We start from the raw sequence: 10737 nt of genomic DNA, 5'->3' as shown, positions 1-10737 counted from the left end.
ACAAACCAAACCGACTCTAAATGAAACAAACACAGGACCTTTGTGTACCACCAGCATCAGATCGAGAACCACTGCATTAAGGTTACTCTGGCCTCTGCACGCTTCCATTCAACACCATACCAGAGTCTGTACTGTGGGTGCACATGACCACAGAGTACATCTCACTCTGTGTCCATCCCATGTCAGGGGCCAATCAGGCACCTCTCATGCATTACAATCTTTTGACAGTTACTGACCATGACATCACAGAGAGCAGCACTGACCATGACACCACAGAGAGCAGCACTGACCATGACATCACAGAGAGCAGCACTGACCATGACACCACAGAGAGCAGCACTGACCATGACATCACAGAGAGCAGCACTGACCATCACAAAGAGCAGCACTGACCATGACACCACAGAGAGCAGCACTGACCATGACACCACAGAGAGCAGCACTGACCATGACATCACAGAGAGCAGCACTGACCATCACAAAGAGCAGCACTGACCATGACACCACAGAGAGCAGCACTGACCATGACACCACAGAGAGCAGCACTGACCATGACATCACAGAGAGCAGCACTGACCATGACACCACAGAGAGCAGCACTGACCATGACATCACAGAGAGCAGCACTGACCATCACAAAGAGCAGCACTGACCATGACACCACAGAGAGCAGCACTGACCATGACACCACAGAGAGCAGCACTGACCATGACATCACAGAGAGCAGCACTGACCATCACAAAGAGCAGCACTGACCATGACACCACAGAGAGCAGCACTGACCATGACATCACAGAGAGCAGCACTGACCATCACAAAGAGCAGCACTGACCATGACATCACAGAGAGCAGCACTGACCATGACACCACAGAGAGCAGGACTGACCATGACACCACAGAGAGCAGCACTGACCATGACATCACAGAGAGCAGCACTGACCATCACAAAGAGCAGCACTGACCATGACACCACAGAGAGCAGCACTGACCATGACACCACAGAGAGCAGCACTGACCATGACATCACAGAGAGCAGCACTGACCATCACAAAGAGCAGCACTGACCATGACACCACAGAGAGCAGCACTGACCATGACACCACAGAGAGCAGCACTGACCATGACATCACAGAGAGCAGCACTGACCATCACAAAGAGCAGCATTGACCATGACATCACAGAGAGCAGCACTGACCATGACATCACAGAGAGCAGCACTGACCATGACACCACAGAGAGCAGCACTGACCATGACACCACAGAGAGCAGCACTGACCACCACAGAAAGCAGCACTGACCATGACACCACAGAGAGCAGCACTGACCATCACAGAGAGCAGCACTGACCATGACACCACAGAGAGCAGCACTGACCATCACAGAGAGCAGCACTGACCATGACACCACAGAGAGCAGCACTGACCATCACAGAGAGCAGCAATGACCATGACACCACAGAGAGCAGCACTGACCATCACAGAGAGCAGCACTGACCATGACACCACAGAGAGCAGCACTGACCATGACACCACAGAGAGCAGCACTGACCATGACACCACAGAGAGCAGCACTGACCATGACATCACAGAGAGCAGCACTGACCATCACAAAGAGCAGCACTGACCATGACACCACAGAGAGCAGCACTGACCATGACATCACAGAGAGCAGCACTGACCATCACAAAGAGCAGCACTGACCATGACATCACAGAGAGCAGCACTGACCATGACATCACAGAGAGCAGCACTGACCATGACATCACAGAGAGCAGCACTGACCATCACAGAGAGCAGCACTGACCATGACACCACAGAGAGCAGCACTGACCATCACAGAGAGCAGCACTGACCATGACACCACAGAGAGCAGCACTGACCATGACACCACAGAGAGCAGCACTGACCATCACAAAGAGCAGCACTGACCATGACACCACAGAGAGCAGCACTGACCATGACACCACAGAGAGCAGCACTGACCATGACACCACAGAGAGCAGCACTGACCATGACACCACAGAGAGCAGCACTGACCATGACACCACAGAGAGCAGCACTGACCATCACAGAGAGCAGCACTGACCATGACAGCACAGAGAGCAGCACTGACCATCACAGAGAGCAGCACTGACCATGACACCACAGAGAGCAGCACTGACCATGACACCACAGAGAGCAGCACTGACCATCACAAAGAGCAGCACTGACCATGACACCACAGAGAGCAGCACTGACCATGACACCACAGAGAGCAGCACTGACCATGACACCACAGAGAGCAGCACTGACCATGACACCACAGAGAGCAGCACTGACCATCACAGAGAGCAGCACTGACCATGACACCACAGAGAGCAGCACTGACCATCACAGAGAGCAGCACTGACCATGACACCACAGAGAGCAGCACTGACCATCACAGAGAGCAGCACTGACCACCACAGAAAGCAGCACTGACCATGACACCACAGAGAGCAGCACTGACCATGACAGAGAGCAGCACTGACCATGACACCACAGAGAGCAGCACTGACCATCACAGAGAGCAGCACTGACCATGACACCACAGAGAGCAGCACTGACCATCACAGAGAGCAGCAATGACCATGACACCACAGAGAGCAGCACTGACCATCACAGAGAGCAGCACTGACCATGACACCACAGAGAGCAGCACTGACCATGACACCACAGAGAGCAGCACTGACCATGACACCACAGAGAGCAGCACTGACCATGACATCACAGAGAGCAGCACTGACCATCACAAAGAGCAGCACTGACCATGACACCACAGAGAGCAGCACTGACCATGACATCACAGAGAGCAGCACTGACCATCACAAAGAGCAGCACTGACCATGACATCACAGAGAGCAGCACTGACCATGACATCACAGAGAGCAGCACTGACCATGACATCACAGAGAGCAGCACTGACCATGACACCACAGAGAGCAGCACTGACCACCACAGAAAGCAGCACTGACCATGACACCACAGAGAGCAGCACTGACCATCACAGAGAGCAGCACTGACCATGACACCACAGAGAGCAGCACTGACCATCACAGAGAGCAGCACTGACCATGACACCACAGAGAGCAGCACTGACCATGACACCACAGAGAGCAGCACTGACCATCACAAAGAGCAGCACTGACCATGACACCACAGAGAGCAGCACTGACCATGACACCACAGAGAGCAGCACTGACCATGACACCACAGAGAGCAGCACTGACCATGACACCACAGAGAGCAGCACTGACCATCACAGAGAGCAGCACTGACCATGACACCACAGAGAGCAGCACTGACCATCACAGAGAGCAGCACTGACCATGACACCACAGAGAGCAGCACTGACCATCACAGAGAGCAGCACTGACCATCACAGAGAGCAGCACTGACCATGACATCACAGAGAGCAGCACTGACCATGACATCACAGAGAGCAGCACTGACCATGACACCACAGAGAGCAGCACTGACCACCACAGAAAGCAGCACTGACCATGACACCACAGAGAGCAGCACTGACCATCACAGAGAGCAGCACTGACCATGACACCACAGAGAGCAGCACTGACCATCACAGAGAGCAGCACTGACCATGACACCACAGAGAGCAGCACTGACCATCACAGAGAGCAGCACTGACCATGACACCACAGAGAGCAGCACTGACCATGACACCACAGAGAGCAGCACTGACCATCACAAAGAGCAGCACTGACCATGACACCACAGAGAGCAGCACTGACCATGACACCACAGAGAGCAGCACTGACCATGACACCACAGAGAGCAGCACTGACCATGACACCACAGAGAGCAGCACTGACCATCACAGAGAGCAGCACTGACCATGACACCACAGAGAGCAGCACTGACCATCACAGAGAGCAGCACTGACCATGACACCACAGAGAGCAGCACTGACCATCACAGAGAGCAGCACTGAGAAAGTTTGTGCTCAGATCACGCTCACAGATCACTGTCGATCTGGGGGTGAACGACACCAAGGGCCCGTGCAGAGTGGGGGTAATGAGCATTTGCACAGAGAACATGCTGCCTTCACGCTACACCCCTGAGTCACGTCTTCTGCTTGACTTCTCTGCCTCCAACACATGCTTATGTTGTGTAATGTGCGTTTCACATGTCACACACTTCATCTGACCTTTCACCTCACACGCGTCACCGCATCTGGGACCGTCGACTTCGGGAATGACACTAATCGCTCCAACTTCCTCCTCGTCTCGGGCCTTTGGTTATTTATATTCGCCACTGAATCACGCGTTGCCAAGGAGACGGCGCGTGCGCAGTGGGGGCCGAGAGAGGAAACCTGAATCATCGGTGGAAGCGGAGATGGGGAGACAGTGGATGAGAGGGGTGACCGTAGAGTGATGGGAGCCGGCTGAGGAAACAACAGCGAGCGATCACCCTCCAGGTAATGACGGGTGCGTGTCGTGGTGATTGTTGTGGTGTTTTTTTTTTTATAGGATTGTAATGTTTGGTGCGCCGAAGTCATCTGCGCGCGCGCTTTGTCGCTCCGCACATCTGGAGCGTCTCGTGCGCCTGAACGCAAAAGACATCCTGACCTTTCATGTAGTTTGACATCACGCTTCTTTGCACTTCTCCTGTCTTTTTTGTGTCTATTGCGTTGTCTTGAATCCAACTTGGTCACGCAGGTTTGTGTCTATAATTTGCACTTATATCGTCCACGTGCATCATGTCATTTAAATCGATGCTTTAGGTTGTGTTCTTGAACTGCTGTGTTCCCCCTGTGGATTCAGGATTGTTCTGAATGGCGTCACATGTTACGTCTGCTCCGTCTGCGTGTGTTTTCCTCTTGTGTTTGGTGCTCAAAGATGGGCTGAAGCGGCAGAGGTCGTGGAGGTTACAGGATGAAGAAGGACACGACCCGCGCGTATAAATAGAGCAGTGTGATTGTTATTTCTGAAACGCGCAGAAGATATCCGTGTGTGCGCGTTTTGCTTGACTGAATTAAAGAATAATACACCTGCTTCATGTCACGTGACTGTGACGCAGGTGTGTGTCAGGAGGCCATTGGTCCATCCTGCCCATCCTAATGAGGCGCTATGACGGATTATACATGAAGTCGAAGTGGGATATTGGGTGTACTTTTATTCTACACACATACTTCACATTATTGTAAGAGATAAATGTGGCCTGCGTGCCTTTGTGGGTTGAAGAAGAATTCATTTTTACTGAATCTCATCGTTGATAATCTTTAATGCATGCCGAACCTTTAAAGCTCGCTGTGTGTGTCCAGTTTTACAACTTTTCAATGCAAAGAGAATAAAGCACACTTTTGACAATTACATTCAGAAGACGACCAGTGAGTAATGAACAGCTGGTAAACAAAGCTCCTATTTCTTAAGAAAGTTCCACTCACCAAAATCTCATCCTGAGCTTTTTCACTCTCAGAGACGAAAGTGAGTCCGAAGTTTGGCAAACCAAAGATATACCGTAATAACCTGAGCTGCTACAAGGCAAGTTCTTTACATCATCTGTGAATTGTACACAAAGCTTGACTCTATGTTTAGAACGTTTCCAGAGAAAGAAATTACAGTGTGCCTCCAGCCATGGCTATGTTGGCGCTGAAGTGGCAGAAAATGTAATGTTCCATGGGTTATTTGATAGAAGCAGACAGAGGGAATGCATCGTTATTCTCAATGTACTGAGGCAGCCATCCCGACTGTACTGTGTTATGTAAGTCCATCTCAGACTCTGGGCTCTGATACCCGTGGCACTATTTTTTCAACACAAAGAGTTTGGCAAAATCTTTGAGAACAGTGTTTACTCTTCCATTGATCAGTTTGTGTCTGCAGCAGATCGACAGATGTGAAGGATGACGTCCTGCACAGAGATCTGTGGATCCGACTACACAGACCCAGCCCAGGCCACGGGCCACTGCCAGCAGTACGGCGTCCGCTCCTACCTACATCAGGTACAAACATGAGGCTAGTGCCATGATATTCTGAGCACAAATGTTGTTCTAACCACAATGTGTCCAATGGTAGTTTTATGAGGAATGCACCGCTTCAATTTGGGAACGTGATGAAGATTTTCAGATTCAGAGATCGCCAAGCAGGTGGAGCTCTTTACTCTGGAAGGTAACATTAATGACATGTTTTTAAAATGATTCTACATATTCAGCCTGTGTATTTGCAGGTCTGTCTCGCGTTTGGAGCGTTGGTCCTGTTTGCAGGCTTCATAGTGGTTTTGGTGGGTTATGCCACTCCAGTCAGGATTGAGGCTTTTGGTGAAGATGATCTTCTTTTTGTGGACAGGTTTGTCTCTCTTAACACAAATATGTCTTAGCATTTTGAGAGAATTTTAAATATATTTCTTTCTGTTATGTACAAAAAATCTCTATTTTTTGAACAGCCAAGCAGTGAGTTTCAATCGAGCACTGGATGTGTGTAAACTGACTGGAGCGATCCTGTTCTGTGTGGGAGGCACGGCCATGGCAGTTGGTCTTTTGTTGTCTGCTTTTGCTAAAGGCTACTCCAAAGAAGAGCTTTATCTGCAGCAGAAATTTAAAGAAAGATTGGCAGATCTGCAAGCAACAGTTGGTAAGATTTTTCTGTTTCAATCTGGAAAAAAACAAAAACTAAATGTCCTTCTTTACTCCTTTTCCATCAGGGACCCCCATAATGAGAGCCCCCACTCCAGGAGAAGGCAAAGTACCAGTCACACTGTCTAAAGTCCAGAATGTCCAGCCCTCGAATGCTAAATCTGAGAGCTGAGACACAGACCTCATGAAGGGGATCAGTGTCATGTGTTTGAGGTGCATTTCTTTGAAAAGGTCAACTTACATGACTAGTCGTTCTGGCTTCACAACTAATAGGTTCTTTTATTTTTATCTCAACTAAACAATATGCCAAGAATACAAAGCACAATCACACAGCCTCTGGACCTTTTTTTTTTTTTTTTAGCAAACTTAATGACTAGTGTAAAATTCATGGAAAATATGCAATGAATTGAGCTCATTACAGTCACTTATGCTAAGCTTTCAATGTAAAATCTATATTTTTTGTACTTCTTGTTCAAACAGATCAGATACGTTTAGTCTATTGGATGGGACGATGTACAGATACATTAATCCCATGACCGACAGAGACTTTCTGTACCAGATTTGACCTAAACATATCATTTCCATTCGCAGCTCCTGGTCCCAGACTTCATCAACATGTGGATACAACGTAAAGTTTACGTTTCAGCTAATGTCTCTTTGCCATTAGCTTTATTAGCCAATTGACCTTGTCTCTACCAATAATTCTTCAGACAGGATTAATTGACTTGAACTGTGACAAAAGCAAAACAGGCAGGTGTAGAATACAAAGGCCAGTTGCACAAACAGACAAAGTTTCCTCAGTCAGCGGATATAATTGTACGCTCATAGTTTTAAGCTGGTGGAAAATGAATACCCAGGATGCATCACCTCCACAAATGTGTAACAAAACACGCGGCTCTGCAAACAACAGCAGCTGTGTTCATTTTACAAAGCCTTCTTGTCCCCATACAAGACTTGAAGCTACATCACATGTAACTTTAAAACAAAACACATTCAAACTCACCAAATAAGACACATTTGAAGAAGATTTTACATATGTAGTGGATGTTCCTTTGATTAATTCTCTATATCATTTTTTTTCATTATTTGTATTTATTATATTACTTATTATTATAAGTACATGTGTGCAGTAATCACAGTGCCATATAAAGATACAGTCATCTCAAGAAAAAATGCTGACACAATTTAATGCTGTGGTGTGATTACATAACACTTATACTACTACTAATCCAAACTCCAGACAACATTAAAGCAGTCTTGTGTTCAAACTAATACAAAACACGATTTAATTTGGTTAGAAAAAAGTGGACAAAGGAAACAGTTAAATTATTGGTGCAGAGGGAACAAAACAACACAGTGAGTTCATCCGTAATGGTGATTAGTAGTTTTGGTGTACATGTCGTGATCTTTTTTTATTCTTGTATTTGACCAAAGCTAAATCTAACTTTTCCTTCACTTTAATAACTAAAAATAAGAAAAGAAACCTACCTGCAGTCTGAAGATGCATAACAATATATTAATCAAATGCATAATATATTAAAACTGTGTCTATGACTACTAACATATCAGAAAGCATTTTATGTCTTATTTACTGACACTATGTTGCATATCATATTATGTTTTTTTAAAAAATTACTTCGGTGAGTTATTAGAAGAGGTTAATATTTGTATTTATCAGTTAAATGGCAGTTTGGAAAGAAAAGCTCAGAAAAAATGAAGTAGTTGCTGAGTTCTAAAAATAAATATTTTATCCATGTCATAATACATATAATTCCCTCCAAGATGCAGAGTCAATTTAAATGTATGCATATATATTTTTATTGTTTGTCAAATCATTTCTGCTGTCTAAAATTGGTGAGCTTTGGCCCTTGTTTATTGCATTGTTGCTATAGGTTACAGTGACAGTTATAAAATGACTTCTACGTCACAGCTGCTGCCCATGGCCAACCAAGAAGTACAATAATGTTTTTTTGTGAAGGTAGTAATCTAACATATCAAAAATCCCTTTAATGATACAAATACTACAACTGCACAGTGGTTTAGTGGCACTCTTGCCTCACAGCAAGAAAGTTACAGCTTCATCTCTTGGGCGGCCTGGGTTTTGGGGTCTCTGGTTCACCCCTAATGGGACAATAAAGTGTACGTTTACCTTAAGGGTTTGGTTGAGTTTTCCGCATTCACACATACATTGAAACCAATATGCTAATCCTCCAAATAGTTTCTTCTGACCACAGACCACATCATTAGACTGGTCCTGGGTTCTGCTCTGGAGGGTTTTCCTATGAAGAAGATGAAGTCTACCTTGCCTTGTGTCAGGGCCTGTTCACACTTTCACTTGGGTTCAAATTGGGACTGAGCCCAGAACTAGATCAAGACAAGAACAAGACATCAAGTTTACATCATGACTAAACTGGGCTCAAACCAGGACCAAACAAAGTCCAAAATTAATGGAAAGTGTTTCTGCAAATAAGATAATTTTATTTATAATGTTACAACAATTCTCCAATTCTCTAACAGTCCAGATGTTTGTAACTTTCAGCGCAACAAACAACACTTTCATTAGGCTGGAAGCTCCATTGCGCGGTACCAAGGGAGTCATTTAGGAAAAAAGGATGCTGTTATTAACTACACACCCACCACAGGCGTACTCTGGGGCTTGCAGGGGATCACACTGAATTGATAGTAACTCCACAAATAGCAGCGCATGGATCATCACCTCTATGAGTCACTCTGGATGGCCCTTGCTCCTTATGTCGTTCTCTCTTCCAGCCGTGATGTTGCTCCTGTGGGACATTGAGTCATAAAACGGTCGACTGCTCGGATGGTGGGCAGAGAGGCCGTGCACAGAATTAGATCAGACTTCACACTTTGGTTCACAGTCTTTCGGTGGTGAGCGGCAGGTTACAGTTTTGTTCAACTCTTCATTATAGGAAAATGCTTTTAGGATGAATGAAAAAAGGAGACTGAAAAATATGAGGTAATCAAGCATTGCATTATGACACATGAAGATTACAAAGTCAGAGAAATTGTAAGGAGAATAAATGATTTCTTACATTTGTATTGGTCATTTAGAGTTAAATGTTACAAAAAACACCTTCCATAGTGGGCAGGGTCATGATGTTTTGCCAGACCTGTGTACTAAAGAAGTTGAAAATAATTCTTGAGTGTGTCCCAATTGTAGTTGGTTTCCATGTTATTTTCCATGTTGTCATCCATTGAAACATCCTTTGGTATATTTTAGTTTGAAATAATTAGAGCTGTGAGCCAGTTCTTATAGGCCGACTTAGAGTAACATTTTGGTAAAATGTATAGTCTAAAACAGAGGTTCCCAAACGTTTTATGCCGGCACATCCCCATAAAAACATGCAAGCCACATTGGACCCCCACAGCAAAATGAAATTCATCCATGCATATACCTATGCATTTATTTATTAAAAATAATAATAATAATAATTTAGGCAATATACAATTATATTCTTTGCCGCCAACACATCAACCAATGAAATAAAATAAATAAAATGTTCTTGAAGACATGTTCTTTTTTTTATTTTGCATACATTTAGGCAACTAAACATTCATACATGTAGCATTAGAAGTGCAGTAGTATTTCCTTATCTTTGGTTCATCAATAAAATATTAATATTCTAATAAGTATTTTTTATTATCATTTTATTGAAGTACTATATTTTTCCCACAGATTTTTTGTAGTTTTTCCTTACAGAGAAAGAGGGTCTAAGAACAGGGGATGCTGGGACAGTAAACAATTAGCTAAATTCCTGTGAACATTGTTTAATCAGCTTTTGACTGTTTCATTGTTTGATTCTTTAACCTTCTGTTCAACAATTCTGGAACGTCCAACGAGGCAACTGCTGTGAAATGAAAAGTACCTGATTGTAAAAATTCACACGTTTACACTTCTTTCTACTCCTTTTAAAAACTAAAAAAGCCTATTTAAAATTAAACCAGCTTTGAACCTTAATAAATTATTCGTGGAATATTTACCGTATTTGAATAATTCAGTATACTGCAAAAACTGAAATCTTACGCACATGTCTTTACAACCAACTGTGACTTACTTTTATTCACAACTCTATTAAAACTTGTGATAAAAAAGGCAAGACAATGTAA

General features: G+C 44.7%; 1 protein-coding gene across 4 annotated transcripts; it reads left to right on the top strand.

Moving 5' to 3' along the window:
• The first annotated feature begins 4300 nt into the window (after positions 1-4300).
• nrsn1 (neurensin 1) lies at positions 4301-6963 on the top strand. Of its 4 annotated transcripts, none has more exons than XM_072460810.1 (6): positions 4301-4455; positions 5861-5979; positions 6053-6145; positions 6204-6322; positions 6420-6607; positions 6678-6963. In XM_072460810.1, exons 2-6 carry the CDS (start codon positions 5881-5883, stop codon positions 6779-6781), a joined length of 603 nt encoding a protein of 200 aa, XP_072316911.1. In that variant the 5' UTR covers positions 4301-4455; positions 5861-5880; the 3' UTR covers positions 6782-6963. The 4 variants fall into 4 exon arrangements, with proteins under 4 accessions (XP_072316911.1, XP_072316912.1, XP_072316914.1 ...); XM_072460811.1 differs by having other exon boundaries at positions 4311-4455; positions 5864-5979; XM_072460813.1 differs by having other exon boundaries at positions 4326-4465; positions 5864-5979.
• Positions 6964-10737: the final 3774 nt, after the last annotated feature.

This window comes from Eucyclogobius newberryi, unplaced genomic scaffold (genome assembly GCF_026437365.1).
Source record: "Eucyclogobius newberryi isolate DKJ021-1_F unplaced genomic scaffold, fEucNew1.0.hap1 SCAF_3, whole genome shotgun sequence".
NCBI classification, from domain to species: domain Eukaryota; kingdom Metazoa; phylum Chordata; class Actinopteri; order Gobiiformes; family Gobiidae; genus Eucyclogobius; species Eucyclogobius newberryi.
The sequence above is the reverse complement of the archived record's forward strand: the minus strand, read 5'-3'. Positions and strand labels throughout refer to the sequence as shown.